The sequence below is a fragment of the Hipposideros armiger genome, unplaced genomic scaffold (genome assembly GCF_001890085.2).
Source record: "Hipposideros armiger isolate ML-2016 unplaced genomic scaffold, ASM189008v1 scaffold_380, whole genome shotgun sequence".
NCBI lineage: Eukaryota > Metazoa > Chordata > Mammalia > Chiroptera > Hipposideridae > Hipposideros > Hipposideros armiger.
Genome location: NW_017731730.1, coordinates 1,112,059 through 1,129,221, shown reverse-complemented (window position 1 = coordinate 1,129,221; position 17,163 = coordinate 1,112,059). Strand labels below are relative to the sequence as shown.

Genomic DNA, 17,163 nt, shown 5'->3' with positions numbered 1-17,163 from the left:
CAGTTTTTGAATAATTTATTTTTCTTGTTTTCATTAATGTTAATTTTTAAATGATATATATATATCATCATACCAAACCACAGCTCTAAATTTCAGGGTTGCCTCCCCCAAATTCAGCAGGCTCCATATCTTGTCTTCTTTCTTGACCCTCAGTTCAGCCATTCTGAAACTGGCTTACAGTGCAAGTCCTGCTGAGTTTTGTGGTCAGCATCTCCTTAGCACCAATATCTGAAAGGAAAGAAACCCTCGTCTCCTTCTAGTGAAACACCAAGGAAATTAAGAGTTCAAAGCGCTCAGTGTGATAGACAGCTTGTTTGCTTAATAACAGAAAATAAGAAAATGTAGATTATAGACAAATACCACTTCTGAAAGTCTCAAAAAAAATCTGAGCTCCATTTGCGCTCCCCGATTTGAATTTATTTTATTTTCCCTTCGTATTTTTTCTTTCCTGGTGCCTTTGTATACTTATGGAACAGAATTTTTAGTAAAAATCTGTAGTTTCACAGAGGCCTATGGGGTACAGATGGTGGTCGGTACCAACTCAAGGGTGAACTGTGCATATTGCTTCCTAATTCCGCATTCAGTGACATTACTTTCGTAGCTTGCAGTTGGCCATATTGGAAGTATTTACACTATGGAAATTGGCGAACACCATAAATCAGAACTTTTCACCCAGAGAACCGGTTGTTAAGCATTTACAGTTTTCCCAAAACCAGTCAAAATTTCAGAACATAAAATCAAATAGCATCCAGAATTATCAGAGTAATAGGCTAAACATTATGGTTGAGAATTCCCACTCAAGAAGTTTATATCGAATAGCTTTTGGAGCTTTATATAATTTCTGCAATATTCACTGTGTAATGGTCCCCAGAACCAACAAAAAGTGCAATTAGATTATGGTAGAGTATAGTTATAATATCCAAGGCACATTACATTCAGTTATCCACCAGTTTCAAGTAATTTCCAGATATTTTTGATCCATCTCCAGAGGGTTTTATTCCCACAACAGGCAAACATAGAGAATTCAGTAATTTCTAGTTATTAACATTTCTGTGCTAACATCCGATGTTTTACATGCATTAATACACACTGTGCTCTCTTTTCCCCAATTTTGCACTCTATAGTAACTGTGTGTCTTCTGGATAACAAGGAGGATAGAGTCTAGTAAGCTCTGAGTATGTGGTCTGGCTTTGCCCAAATCTGAAATGCACAGAAGAAATATTAAGTTTCCTTACTGGGTCTAGTGGGGCTGGCCCTCTCATTTGTTCTTTCTAGTAGTCTGTCATGGTACCTCTGGTGTTATTCCCAGGAACGTAATGGCCTCAGAAAACTCAACGTTGGAAACTGTTTATAGTAGAGGTTCTTATCTTGTTCACTTAGCACCTGAATTTAGGCAGGAGAAACATTTCTACCTGAAGGCTCTGTGTAGTCGAATGCTCCTGCCTTTTTATTGCCACTTCACCAGAGAGTGATGGCCTTCCCAAGTGAGGCAGCCAGGACACTCAGGCCTCGCCCTCCAGCTGCCTTGGGACAGTCCTTGTCCTGAGTCCTCTTTCCAGGGGGTTGATATTCTGAGCTATAGCTCATCTAAGTCTACCACTCTTCCTCCCTGCTCTCTGGCATTGCCTCCATATTTGTATTTGCCCCTTAAACTTGGCTGGGACTGGCTGTGTTCACTCAAGGACACAGCCATGCCTTGTTGGGAGATGCAGGCATCTGCCTGTGCTTGGCCACCCTGGCTGCCAGCCCAAGACTGCTCCCGATGCCCTCTGTCTCTTTTACTCTGAGTTTTCCTCCACCTAATTCTGCCCATTTTACATCCCTCTACATTCTGCAACATTCTATGATCTTCTGCTGTGTTTTCCTACCTGTTACTAAAGGAAGGTTGGGAGGGAGAGGGTATTTGAAGTCTTCCCTTTTTCCTCTATGTCAGAAACCTGCAGGAGCCACAGTACAATCCAGATCCAAAATGGACTCAGAACAAGTGTTTTTGTTTTCTAAGACTTGTAACCTTGGAAAGACCCCACGCTTATCACTAGTCTCTCACTTATCTCTCCAAAAACATGTGTGCCTGCCTAATTTTGTTGACCATTTCTATATAGCTTTTAATTTCTGTTATTTCTTCAAACCAGGAATTATTTCTAATCTTCTTTTTGATTTCCAAGTGGCTAGATGTTTCTTGGATAGTCTTTTATTTTGTTGTCATTTTTTTATACCATTGCATTATACAGAAAGTGTGAAATCTTATGGTTTCTGCTTATTTGGCAATTATAGTATTGTGGGTTGTTCAAATTTATGCATAGAGCATCATATTGCATTTAACATCTACTATTTGCTTTTCATATTCCTCATTTTGTTTTTCCAAATTTACCTTCCTCATGTAGGTATATCTGATTCACTTGTTTTTTACTGCTGTTTAAGATTTTATTTATGAATGTACCATTATTGATTCATTAATTCTCTTATTGGTAGACATTTTTATTAATTTCTTTCTATGGCTTTCTCTTCTTTTTTCCAATAGCAAACCATGCTTCACTGAATAGATTTATATGTATTTCATTTTTCTATGAATGCAATTTTTCTCTAATATGGGTGCCTAAAGTCATAATTGCTTGGTCATAGGTTATACAGCATCCTGCTTTGCTAGTATCCCCAGATTTCACCCCAAAGGTATTATAGTAATTTATACATTTCATCAGGAGTGTATGAGAATTTTCCCCACATCCTTGGCCAACACTTGATAATTTTTAGCTTTTGACCATTGTAATAGTTATGCAATATTTTTTTTTGCACACCCCTGAAGTAAGATATATATCTTCATATTGACGAAACTTGAATCCTGAGCAAAATAAATAAAAATAAGTCCATATTTAGTGACATTGTAGTGAAACTTCAGAACACCAAAGACAAAGACAAAAAAACTTAAAAACAACCAAAAGGAAAATATAATTTACTTACAATGGAGGGACAAGTAGAATGACAGCAGATTTCCCAATGGCAATTATAGAGGTCAGAAGAAAATAAGATGATATCTTCAAAATGCTGTTGGGGTGATAAAAAAAACAACCTATCAAAGTAGAATTCTATATTGTTCTCTCAGTGCTTGGATCTGTGCATTCTTGACTGGTCTCCCCACCTTCTACAGAAATATATACTGTTCCTTGACCAAAGGGGTGGGTGGGTAGGTCTCTGAAGCTGGGCAAATCCTAGAACCTCATTCCCTCCAGTCACATGATTGGCAAGAGTAGGCACATGAAGAAAGACCGAAAGAGCTCTGGACACTCTCAGCCTTGCTGTCTCCATGTTTTGGAAATGCATCTTCTTTGTTTTGGCCCCTTGCCTCTGAGAGTTCAGAGAGGAAGCTTTTCAGGGAAGAAATAAAACCTTTGGTGCTAAATGCTTCCAGCTCTTCCTTTGGACTGCAGATATCCTCTAATTAGGATCCCAAGAGCTCACCAAAGGGAAACTTACACCAGAAGAAAAGGAAGGTAGCACGTGAGAAGCTGGGTTCAAGCATTTCGCTGAGGACTTTTGGAGATTTGAGACGATGCAAGTAACAGCAAATTAAAACTGTAGGTGAAAACAAGTTAAGGAGGTAGATTCAGCAATAATGTAACCATCGTCTACAAGACATGATGGCACCTTGGCACCAGGTCATCTGGGGAAGTGAAGAAAACCGGGATTTGAGAGACTTGAAGTCAGGATGTATCTGGCTGGGGGTCAGCAGCCCTATGAGGGGCCATTCTTGGTCACCTGACAGTGGGGACCCGCATGAGTCAAAGTGATGCTGGTTTGGGCAGAATCTCAATTAACACCTGGGAACAAGATCTGAAGAAAGCGGTGAAGACAGTGTGAATCCCAGAACAATAAAAATATAGAAAGATTGTTAGTAGCTCTGCCAGAATTCTAAAAGCCAAAGTCTTTTGTGAAATTACGTTGTAGAAAAACAGATGAGTGAGGGAAAGAGATGGAAGGAAGACAGAAGCCAAAAGAAGAGTGGCAGTTGGAGGGTGCACTGGAGCCTGACGTGGAGAGAAGGGTGTGGTTATCCTTCTGCCCGTAGCGTTCCTGCCTGCCCAGCCCTACCTACTGAGATCACTGAGCAAGCCAAAAAATATCTCAAACCTCAGAAGCTATGGCTTAGAAAAATAATGAAGTTGACATTCTGAATAAATGTTATGTAGCTGAAACCACTTGATTTTGAATCTTTGCATCAGAGGAGAAGAAAATCTTAGGAAAGACATGGACAGGGTTGTTTTAAAACTAAAAAGTTAGTTGACAGATTACCACAGTAAGAAGATGAAAAGTGAGGGAAGTCAGGTGGTACCAAAACCACCCGGTCAGGTGGTATCAAGAATTGAAGAAAACAGACATCATTTACATGCCAAGCCAAATAATGAGGTGTCAGCAAGATATCCGCTGAAAGAAAAAAGTTGGAAAATGATTCTTTTTTTTTTACTGCTTCCAGCCCAAGCTCTGGTTGAAAACAAATGCAAAATCTTGCAGCTGGAAGTAGAGATCTTTAATGATCCCCAACAGCAGAAAACTAAGACTCTGTTAAAGGACCTGACTCGGAAAGCTTCTAAGCCAGAAGAAAAAGACCAGAAGCGGGGGGCGGCAGAGTGGCTCAGTTTGTTAAGAGTTGGTTTAAGAGCATGAGCTCTGAGCAACAGGGCCACCGGTTTAATTCCCACATGGGCCAGTGACGCTGCACCCAAGCTGAGCTGTCACTGAACTGCCAACAGGTGGCAGGATGGCTCAGCTGGTGTAACAACAAGATTGTCTGTTCGATGGTGGGCTACACCCACCCGCAACTAAGACTGAACTCAGCACCTTGGGCTGAGCTGCCACCCAGATGGCTCAGTGGATAGGGCGTGCGCTCTTAACAACAAAGCTGCTGGTTTGCCTCCCGCATAGGATGGTGGCTATTCCCACCAGTAACTAAGACTGAACTCTGCGCCTTGAGCTTAGAGGCCATGAGCTGCCGACCAGAAGCCAGATGGCGACTGGCGCCCTCCACAACGAAGATTGAAGAATAACAACTTGGCTGGTCCCCTTCCCCAATTCCCCAACACTGTTCCCCTCCCCCAATTCTCCAATAAAATCTTTTTTAAAAAAAGGACAAGAAGCTGTCAGCTGCAAAGGGAGGATGTTCATAGAGAATGTAAGAAATGGAGGGTGAATTATAGTGAAAACAGATTATGTAAAAATCTGCTGGATCACCATGTGGAGAAAAAAAATCCCCAGGACACCAGGCTTTTTTCTTTTTGGTGCATCACAATGTCTTCCTCTAGAGAAGAGAGATGCTGCTTCCTGAGAGAAATTGCAGGTCGCAAACTCAAAGACTGGTTTACTTCAGAGATCTCAGAAATAAAACAAACTCCAGGGAGATCTACTAAATAACGCCCATCAATAAGAGGTCCTGGAAGAGGCGGGCTCACATGGGGCACTCCTGGTGACGGCTGAGGCTCTGTGTTCCCCACTGGACCATTGTCTTGATATGGAAGAGGCATGCCTAGAAATGAATTTGTTGTGAATGGACTTGCCCCTAGGTAGAGGGACATATGAGGTGTCAGGAAAAACTTTATCCCCTGATCTGCATGCAAACAGGATTTAATTGCTGAGCAGTTGCCAGAATGTCTTTTGGGTCCCACACCCTCTGATGACAGACTACCCAACCGTCCTTGACAGTGGACACATTAGGGATAGCTCTATTTCATCCTTAGTCACATAGATTTTCCTGGAGGTCAACACGAGGCTGTTCATGGACCACCACGTGGGCCAAGGCACTATTTTCAATATCTGATAAAATATCTACCTCTAATATTGGCCCTAGTGTGGCTTCATTAACAAAGAATGGCCCAAGAAGCCCTTACTTATTGCAGTGAGGGCTGGTTTGGCTAAAGGTGATGCAAATAACATTCTGTCTTTATCAGGAATATCTGTCATTAACCCATCACAGAAAGGACTTCCACCACCATTAACCACCTTCCCAAAAATGGACCCAGACACTCTTTCCCACCCATTCTTCCTGGTGAACTTACATCTCCTGACTAAATGAACCTGTAGAAATTTAGATCCTCTTGCCATAAGAGAGTATCTTCTTTCTGGACCCTAATTACTTGAGATTATATACCTTTCTCTCTACAAAATACTTACAGACTTTGGGTTCCAGAAAGGAGCCCACAAGCCTCTCCAGATACCACTGGGTCCCACAGGCTTCCAGCCACAGGTTATGAATGGACTCCTGGGACAGTTCATGGTCTTCAAAATCCAATGTGAATATCACTTTGGTAACTAGATTTAACATTTTTTTAGAATTTAGTTATATAAGAGATCTTTTGAGCCAAAGCATTCAAATCTGACAGATATTTGATTTGCTCTGAAGTAAGGCCACCACTTTAGCTGTAGCCTCCCATTTTCTCCACTCTCCTCAAGCCTACTTTATGCATTATTAACGTCGTTTATACAGTTAATGTAGCATATGCAAAAGAAATAAATTTTAGTACCATGTTGAATGTAATAGTTTTACCTAAATCTGTTCAAAAGTAAAAGTATAGGTATAATTATGAAGACTGTTTACTAATTTGTGCTTTTGCTCATTGTACTTTGAATAAACCTAGCCAGCTGTTGAAAGTCAAAGCCTTCAACTTGATGGTAGGTGAACTGTCGCATAAGAAGAAATAAGCAGTCACCAAAATTCCAGTCAGCTAAACCCACACCTATGATGTAATGCCAGACAGTACACTCTTCAATTCACTAAATCATTTAAATAATCACTAACGTAACTATTCCATCAATATTTGCTTTCAGTCATGAAAAGTGGAGATCGTCAGACTCTTTTATACCAGCGGAAACCTTTACCTACATAAAATTAGAAGTTGGCATAGATCCTAAAAACTGCCTTAGATGATGCGGAGCTGTGGCCAGGATCCCTGGTGACTTCATCTCCGCTCATCTCCTAAGGTGGCATCTCCAACTACCTTTGGGCTCTACTAAGCTCAGATTGGAAACTTCTAGGTTGCAGTCTGATGGCAATAAGGTCAAGGTCATGGTTTCAGTGGTCCTGGGGGCCATGACCAACCTCTCCCATGTACAAACGCAAAACACCCTGTAGGATAGGATAGATCCATAGTTGATGCTCAGTAAAAAGAAGCTATTTTTATCACTATCCTTAACCAACATTCCTGCAAGTATGTCCTGTAGTACAAATAAAAAGAGTGAGTATGCAAAACCTCTCCAAATCACAACTGTACACCCTACTGTTGGATCAACAGAATCATCGCTGTTCATTAAGAACACTTCATTTCATTTAAGCAGACATAATAAGTACCTGTTAATGGTGTTATTAATGGGACTGAGACATGTGCTGTGAAGTCAGACAAGAAGCCCTCCTAGGACCCTTCCAGGCATGAGTTCCCACATTCCTCTGATGTTAGAACAGCAGCCCAGATGACATTCAACAAAGGACCATCTCACAGCACAACCCCATCTCTCTGTGAGCTGTCAGAAATTTTGCAACTTCGTATAGTGAAAGCTTCCTTGTGATGCTTTATTCCTTGGGAAGGTTAGACTTTGCCTTTCTTTATCCAACTCTTTCATCTTCCCTCCGAGACTATATGGGTCTCAAGTTTAGATCTGGGATTTACATCTAAATATGAAATTGTAGGCCACAACTTAGTGGCAAAATATTGCTTTGAATTGTCAGTTAATTAACTCAATTCAATTCAATTCCATTCATCCGGAGAAGGGTTTTTTTAAGAAGATTACAAAGAACTGGGATGAAGTGATTTCTTTATAATCCTTTCCACTGTTCTCATCTCTCTGACCCCAACCCCAGTACCCGCCTTTGTAAACAAGCCACTTCATCTCCCACTTCAAGAGAAAATCAAAGCCACAGGTAGGAATTGACTCAAGCTCCTACCACGGACCCTGCAAACCCACCAGAGTCTATACTGTCCTTTCCTTCTTTTTCCAATGAAAAGGGACCCCTGATCCACGCCTGATCCCCTCATCTATGCCCCCTCCCGCATCTTCAGTTCTTGACTTCATCAGTTATCTCCTCCTCCTTCTTCCCAGTAGCGTTCACCACGCTCAAAAGTGTCTCCTGAGTTCATGGAAAACTCCAGCTCTTTTCTGTCTTCTAACCTTCATGATCAAGCTTCGTTGAGGGGTTGCATCTACCTTCATGAACTCCTGATCCTCACCTCCCATTTGTCCCATGCAGAGGGTCTCCTACAAGGTCACCGAATTTCCTATTGCTAAATACCATAGACACCTTTGACTCCTCAAAAGCATCTAAACTTTTGAAAAATTATTCCTATAAAAAAACAACAAACATCCATTCAATCAACAAGCATTTATTGAGTTCTTACTAGTGCTGGGAGCTGAGGATGTAACAGGAACCAGGTGTTGACAATCCTGGAGTTTACATTAGGAGCGGGAGGGGAGCCAAGCAATAAACAAGATCATTCCAGAGGGTGATAAGTGCCATGAAGACAAACTCGAGTAATGGACTAGAGAGTAACTATGGAAACCACTCTGTTTCCAAGGGAAGTGGCTCTGAGGTGATATTTAAGTTGAACGCAACAGTGCAAAGATATTAGGCCAGAGCATCAAAGACAGAATCAGCAACAACAGAGCCCCAAGATGGGCACACGCACTGAGTAGCTATGACAACATCTTGTTTATACATACAAAAGGAGGAACAGAAAGAAGGCAAGAAAGTGTGGTCTTCCGGGTAGGGAAAGGGCTTCTGGGTCATAAGCAAAGTGAGCCAAGCCTGGAAGAACCTTATACTGTTACGGTCTGGGTCCTGGCTTCACCTCCCCTCCATGGATCTCCTAAGTAGGAAAGGGTTGCAGGAGGTGGGGAGAAGTGGGGGAAGTGTCTATTGCCTGCATCTTTCGCCCTTTAATTCCAACTTTAAGAGTCAACAAACAAATCAGCCAGGCTTGAGCCTAAAACAAGCTGGGGTGGCTTCTGGAATGAACCCCACTGGATCCACTCCAACCCCTCTCCCTCCATCCCCCAGCTCTGAGCTGAGGGAAAATGGCCAAGAGAGGGTCCTCTAAGGCTCTTGCTGGGCACACAATGGAGCCCAAAGCCAAAGGCAGGCCCCAGAAGGAGTGTGTTAGAGTGCACTGTTCTCTTGTCCTCAACTTCAGTGGTCAGGGTCCTCAGGGGGCATGGAACCAACATGGGACTTGGAGAGGCTCTCCAGTATTTGTGCCTGGGAGAGAAAATGAGAGCCCAAAGTTTTTCTCCCAAAGCCAAGTTCCCCAACACACACACACACACACACACACACACACACACACACACACACACACACACACACCAATCCACAGGATGAGCTGAGGAGCCTCCATTTAACCTGTGGGCAAACTTCCTCCCTGCAGCGGGTGTGTGTGTGTGTGTAGGTGTGTGTGTGTAGATGTGTGTGCGTGTGTGTGTGCGCGCGTGTAGGTGTGTGTGTGTGGTGTGTAGGGGTATGTGTGTGTGTGTAGGTGTGTGTGTAGGTGTGTGTGCGTGCGTGTAGGTGTGTGTGTGTGTAGGTGTGTGTAGGTGTGTAGGTGTGTGTAGATGTGGTGGAACCAGGAGGGTGGGGTTAGTTCCTATGGCCCTGACTGAGAGCTCATACTGGAGACCAAAGTCCTTCCTAAGAGACTGGGAATAAAACAGAGATGAGGTGGGAAGCCAACCCCCAACCCTGCTTCATTATAATTGGGTTCAGACCCTCACACAGCCTTGAATGGCCTCCTACACAGGGAAGGGAGTCTTGGACTGCTTAATCTCCCCTAACTCACCCCTCTCCCACTTAATTATCTTAATTATCACCCCACCCACCCACACCCCTCCCCCACCCCTGGCCAGGCCAAGCTCCTCTCCTGTTTTTCCTGATCCCACTATGGTATCAGACAGGAATGTGAAGGGGCCCAGCTACAGAGAGCACAGAGGGACCAGGTTTCAACCCTGTCCAGGAATTGGGGCACTGTGGCCTGAAAACAGAAGCTGAGCACCCCTTCTGAGTCTGTGCAAGTGCCCTTGGGGCATCTGTCCATGTAGCAAAGGGAAAGAGGTGGGAGGGCAGTATCTCCTGCCTCATGGAGGGCCCGTCTTCCAGGACCCCTCAGGAGAGGGAATGGCGGTGGGGCGTCATGATTGCAGTTGATAACCTGCCCAAAGCTACACAGTTCACAAAGTAATGCATTCTGGAGTTGCGACCTTCCTGATGGGCCGGACAAGCTCAAAAGCAGTGCCTTTGAGTATTTGCTCTCTGCCAGGTGGGGGCAAGGAGGAGACACAAACCCCTGTGGAGGCTGGAGATGGGCGCCTGGGGAGTGAATGGGGGGCAGCTGCTCCTCCGTGCCTTTTCTCTCGGCTTCTGACACAGCACTTTGTCTGCATCTGACATGTAGATTTAGAAAAGTCAGACCCTCCCTGGGAATTTCTTCGCATCTCTGCATTATTTGCTAGCCAAATATCTTCCTCAGAAAAGAATCTGGATCTTCTCCAGAGGCAGTTGTGCCTCTGACGGTGGGCTAGCACTGGCAACTGATTAGGGAGGCCAAATGGAAACCAGATAGCACGTGGGGGGTGCGGAGGGGCGAGAGAAACGCAAATAGAGGACTGTCTGCATTCAAGGATCTAAACAGGGTCAAGGATTGGGAACAGGATGCCAGGGACAGAAAGGAGTTGAGGTTGGAGGGCAATATATGGGCTGGCACTTGAGCCATCCTGATCCAAAGACCCTGGGGTCTGTGCATACCCTGGGGGAGAAAGGACTGCAGGTGAGACCAGAACTACACACTGATTCTGGAGGCCGAAGGGTGCTGGTGGGACCCACCAACTGGACCGTAACACAGAGAGGCAGCTCTCACCTCCAGGCAGGCTGCCCGGCTTGAGCATGGGCAGGAGGGTCAGGAAGCAGTGAGTCCATGAGCTGAGGCCATCCATTCACTTGAAAGTCCTCTTTGGTCACTTCTTTCTTGGGGTCGGCTTGCTCCTCCTTTTCAATCTGATTTACAGAGAGAAACATAAAAAACCACAGTGATACACTGGTGAGTGATACACTCTCCATGCTCAGTTAATGTCATTGTGAATTTATAGACTAGCTTTGAGTTCATTATTCTTCTGGGAAATCCAGCCTTAGAATCCCTCTCTTTAATTTCTCAACCCTGGCAGAAGCTGGCCAAAATAATATAATATTTTTTTCCTGGCCTGAGCCTGGGAATGATATCCTTTAAAAGTCCTTCTATTTTTATTGCTTTTGTCTTTAGTCATCGCAGGTAATTTTGAAACAGAAAGACACAAAGGAAATCAAAGTGCCAGCCCAGTCCTAGAAGCAACTAGTTTTACTGCCCATGGACATGAGGACGTGAATGTACACACATACACACATAGGTATATGCACTCACATTATGAAATTGTAACCATATTGACATATTGACATGTTCCTTTTTTTTAGATCCCATAATTTCTTATGGTTTATATTAAAGTTTATTGGGGTGACAATTATCATAGACATGTTCCTATTTTGATGTGGAACACATTGTGTTCAAGAAGGAAATAAACAAAACCCAGGAACGATATTATGAAAATGTGGCCCAGACAAGCATTACTTGCAAGCTTATTCTCCAACTGAGAGATTATATTATATTAACTGCAATTTATTTTATACAACAGAACTTGATGCGACCACCTTCAAAATGAGGCTATGTCAAATAGTTTCGGAACATCATCCAAGTTCTCAATTTAAAAAACAAACAAGAAAAACAAAAGAACACAAAGATGCATGCATGAGGAATGTGCCATACTTTGACACTAAAGACTTAACTTATGGGAATCACAGCTTTTCCCATGATTTGAGGGCTTTAAAAATTTAGAAATAAAATTCATATTCATATCCAGGTATTAACAATAGCATTTTCCAAAACCCCAAATTATATATCAAGCTAACAATGCTGGTGCCCTTCAGGCAGGATTGAAGCTACCAGGACAAATAAATAAATGAAGAAATAATTTACTGAAATTTGCAGAGTGAGTGGTAGCCTGGAAGATTGGAACACATCCCTTGAAATGTGGGAGGGAATCTTTACATTTTGGGGTTGCCTCCATAACCTCCCAACATGAGACAGTCTGTTCCTATAAGAACTCCACATAGATCCTGCCGACTATAAAACCCTGGATGCTGACAGTGTCATGGAAGCCCACAGATCCTGGACATCACCCTGTTCAGGTACCCCTGCAATCAACCACTATGGCATCTTAGATAATATAAGCATCTAATTGTCTATTGGGCACCTCACTGGCATTGGCGACCACATTGATGGCCTGGGGGTGGCAATCAGTGGAATTCAAAGCCCTTGAATCCCATTTCAACAAGTGGAAGCCACTAAGTTGAGGAGGATCTGCTAGTAGTTAGGACTCAATGACACAATGTACCCATGAAGTGACAGTTCTAATGATATCCACTTACCTCGCGCTAGAAGGCGCTAAACTAAGCACTTTCTAATGACAAATAATGAGATAGGTGATGTCATTTTACAGATGAGGGAGGAAAAAATGTGGTTTTGAGAGAATAAGCAACTTGGACTCTCAGAAGAGCTCAGACTCAGACCTGATGCCACAGCCCTTACCCTTTGCACTGTGCCAGACTAGGTGTATTTATAAGTCTCACTTAGTCAATAACATGGGTCAAGCCCTGAGTCAGGCCCTGGGGATATGAGTGTCACAGAGAGTGCCTACTCCTGACGTGTGCCCACTCCAGCATGGGAGATGGACACGAGGGTGTCCAAAACGCAGCAGTGGAGGCACAAACTGAGCCCAGGGAAGGGGTGGCCATCTGCTCTTATCTGGTTGGGCTCTAACCCCTTTGAGTGACCCAGAAAGCCAATTTGTCAAGGACATAATCTTGTTAAAATATCTCTCTGAGAAGCATATGTTCTCAGTGAAATAGCAATTTAAACCATATGCAAAAACTAAGCACACAGATTGAAAATTTAAAAAGTAAAATTGTCTCTATTCACAGACAACATGATTGTCAATGTATAAAATGCCAGAGTCTACCAATTAAAAAAAGGTAGAATATGTGAGTTTAGCAAGATCACATGATCAATATACAAAAGTCAATTGTTTTTATATACTAGCAATGAACCATTAAAAACTGAAATTAAAAAATGTACTATTTTATTAGCCCCTAAAAGTATACAGTATTTAGATATCACGCAAACAAAATATGTGCAGGATCTGTACACTGAAAACTGCAAAGCAAAAAAGACCTAAATGAATGGAGAGATATATACCATGTTAGTGGATTCAATCATGTTACAATTCTCCCCAAATTGACCTATAAACACAACACAATCCCATTCAAAATTCTACCAGGATCTAGTGTAGAACTTGGCACACTGACACTAAAATTTACATGGAAAAATAGAGAAACTAGAATATCTGAAACAATTTCAAAAATGAAAAACAATGTTGGAGAACTCACACTAATTGATTTTAATATTTACTATAAGGCTACAGTAATCAAGTGTTATATTGGTGAAAGGAAAGATATAAATTAACGGAACAGAATAGAAAGTAACTCACATGTTATGATCAACAGAATTTCAACAAAATTGCAAAAGTAATTTAATGGAAAACCTTTTCAACAAATGGTGCTGGGACAATTGAAAATACATATACAAAAAATATTGAACTTCAATTCATACCTCACACCATTTAGAAAAAATTAACTCAAAATGCATAATAATGTATATGTAAAACCTAAAATTTTAAATTTCTAGGAGAAAACATAGGGAGAAAAGTCTTTGTGACCTTGGCAGAGAATTCTTACAGTACAGTACAAAAAACATAACCCATAAAAGAAAAAAATGATAAATTGAACTTTGTCAAAATTTGAAACTTTGGTTCAACGTAAGACTCTTAATAAAATGAGAAAGCAAGTCACAGACTAGGAGACAACATTTGCAAAACATATATTTGGTAAAGGACGTGTGTTTATATATATATTTAAAGATCTCAAAACATAGTAATAAGAAAATTACTCAATTTTTAAAATGGACAAAAGATTCAGCACACACTTCACCAATAAATGTCTTTAATGAATGATATACAAGTTCATTAAAAGATTCTCAACATCATTAGTCATTAGGAAAATGCAAAATTAAAACTACAATGAGATACTACTACACACCCATTAGGATGGATAAAATTGTAAAAGCTGACAATACCAAGTGCCAGCAAGAATGCAGAGCATCCCACATGGCCAGACAGAGAACAAAATGATACCCCCACTTGGGAAAACCATTAAATACACACACCTACCGTATGTCCCAACAATACTAATCCTAGTTATTTACTCAAAAGAAAACTTGTGCTCACTTGACTGTTTATAGCAGCTTTATTCATAATCACCCAAAACTGGTAACATCCTAAATATTCTTCAACTGGCAAATGGAAAAATGTGATAGGTACTTCGATACAAAGGAATACTACTCAGCCATAAAAATGAAAGAACTACGTATTCACGCTACAACATGGTTCAATCTCAAATGCATTATGCTAAGTGAAAGAAGCCATACTCAAAGGGTACATACTGTATGATTTCATTCATATGACACTCTGGATAAGACAAAACTGGGGACAGGAAACAGGTCAGTGTTTTTCAGGGGTTTGGCTGTTGACCACAAAGAAGTAGGAGGGGATATTTTGGGGGTGATGAAATTATTCTGTATCTTGATTGTGGTGATGGTTATGTGTGTAGAACTATTTGCTGAAAAGGCTGAATTTTACTGCAGGCAACTTATATCGTAATAAACTTCATATATGTGGGATATGTTTGGGGGGAGGGGATGATTTGTATCTCACATACATGTACGTGCAAGACCCTGGAAGAGACAGGTGGAGCGAGGAAAATCACATGTGTGAGTGGTGGAGGAAGGGGTTGACCTGACCAGAAAAAAATGCCTTGTCCTCTGAACCTGAGGGGAAGGATTTAAAGACAGATGTATATCCCGATGAATGTGAGGGGCTGGTGGAGGCAGGCTAGTCTGGAGAGGGGCTGGGGCTCATCCATCTGTGGTGACACCAACCTTTCAGGCTACAAAGCCTTTCCTAGCCACGCCCAGCATCCACGATGGAGCTCAGCAGGTGAGTCATCAGCTTGTTCTAGAATCAGGGATTTGTGAAATGAGGCTAGCAGGAGGATGGGCGACAGTGGGATGCAGGCTATTAAAGAGAGAGACTGCTTAACTATGTGGTCTAGATTAAGGACATGTGTCCAGGGAGGAGCTATTAGGCTGAGAAAACACACACAGCTCATAGGACTGGAGGCCTCTCTGGCTAACCCAGACCGCTGCGTAAGCACCTGCTCTGCAGGCATTGTGCTGTAGGGACCACCATGCAGGCAAAGGCCTGCTCCTGAATGGGAAAGAATTTATGACTTAGGTAGAGCAAGACTCAAGAGTTCAGTGACCCAAACTCACAAACGCAATAATGCAACCTGAGAGGCAGGCAGGGCAAGAGAACACAGTGCTCAGGCCCCTTTCCTAACTCCGCTGTTACCTGGAAAATGATGGGGTAATATCTGATTTTGTTTGGCTGATGAGACCAAAATTGATTGCCAGGGCATAACCATTGAGATAAAATTAAGCATACTATATGCCTGGATGGAATTATCCCACCAATATGTAAGAAAGAAGGTCTTTCTAAGACATGACTATAAAGTCAGGGTTTGTTGCCTGAAGAAACAGAGGGCTCGTTTACCCAACCTTGCACAAAGAGAGAATGTCCATAACTTTCAGGAAGGAGAAAATGGAGAGTGTACCTCTTGGCATCAGGAAGGACAAAAGGAAGACAAGCCATGTCATAGAAAATGTCTGGGGAAAGTTGGGGTACGCATAGCCAAAAAGCAGGCAGCCTACCTCTGCCTAACAGCCTGACCTTAGCAGCTGGCCCGATACCCGGTTCTGTCAGCCCATATTCTCCAACCCCTCGTACTAATTGCTCCTGGTCAGTGCTTTTCTGCAGTAAATGCTAGCTTGTCAGGCACGTAAGTGTTTACAGTGCATCATCCTTTCCAAACAAACCCAAAACAAGATACAAACATGAATCGTCTGTAGTTACAAGGGAAAGGGGAGTTTCTGCTCCATTTACCAGTGTAACCAGCATGTAGGCATTCGGTTTGTGCGTTTGTCCTAAGCCTCAGAAAGCAAGGTGCAGCCATGCCTCGCCCGGATGGTGGGTGGTCCATAAAACACCAAACCTGGCTTGCTTCAGTTGGAGACTCAAAACTAGAGCATTCTTTGCCTCCTAAAGACCAAATACCGTGGAGAACCTGAGGCCACTTAGAACCTGTACCTTCTGACAATCAGTTACCTTTCCTCAGCTTTGATTTTACCATCTGCTGACATGAGACAAGAGACTGGAGAAGAGGGATCGGCTGAGGGTGGAGGCAGTCGAGTTCAGGGTGGTTCCTGGAGGGACAGCAGCATCACCGAGGGATGGGCCACTCGTAAACCCCAAGGGAGCAGCTGGCCCCAGGGTGGGCCTCACTTCCCTTGATTGCCCAGAACCTGGTGCAGTGCTGTGCCCATGGTCTTCATGAATAGACCTGAAAATACCTGTGGACATGGATTGGTCCTCCAGGCTTCTGGTAAGCAGGGCTCGATTTGGTACAAGATAGTCATGAAGAACTGAGAGCAGAAGAAACTAAGAGGGAGATGCCAGGATTTCCTCACATCAAATATGAGAACACTGCCATGTTCAATCTGGACGCAGGGAGTCATAAATTGGGTCCTAAAATTTAAATATTCTCTGGATTTTGAGTAATCCATCCAAGAGAGTTACTAAAGACTCAAAAGGCGTTTGTCCAAATTGTTTGACCTCTAAAGGTCAGACCTCAGGAATGGCACCATTTTAGAAAGCAAGGCTGTTTCAGAAAACCTTGTGACCCTTTCTTCAAGTGCAATTTAGTAGCTCTGCTTAGGAGTGATTTTTTTTTTCCCCGTTAACTTTCCCCTCACTCTCTGATTTAGGAGTGTCAACCAGTATCAATAGAAGGAATAAACAACATGGTGGAGTGATGGCTCCAATGCATTACCTTAGGACATCTGGGGATGTGAGAAGGAAAAATGAGCGTCTTAGGAATGG

The 17,163-nt window shown here is 42.6% G+C and overlaps 1 protein-coding gene across 10 annotated transcripts in view; it reads right to left on the bottom strand.

Moving 5' to 3' along the window:
• The window catches only part of MOBP (myelin associated oligodendrocyte basic protein), a 41,132-nt gene continuing 23,969 nt past the window's right edge, over nucleotides 1-17,163 (bottom strand). For 7 of the 10 annotated variants that reach the window (XM_019662776.1, XM_019662783.1, XM_019662775.1 and 4 more), the window contains 3 exons: nucleotides 10,884-11,020; nucleotides 2,959-3,042; nucleotides 2-2,839 (listed from right to left, as the gene is read on the bottom strand). Coding sequence is in view for 2 of the 10 variants with exons in the window: in XM_019662784.1 (XP_019518329.1) it covers nucleotides 10,981-11,020 (40 nt within the window). In the remaining 8 variants the exon portion in view is untranslated. Of the gene's footprint in view, nucleotides 2,840-2,958; nucleotides 3,043-3,471; nucleotides 3,571-8,342; nucleotides 9,233-10,883; nucleotides 11,021-17,163 lie in introns of those variants that run through there. The other 3 variants (XM_019662774.1, XM_019662778.1, XM_019662781.1) reach the window with 3 other exon arrangements.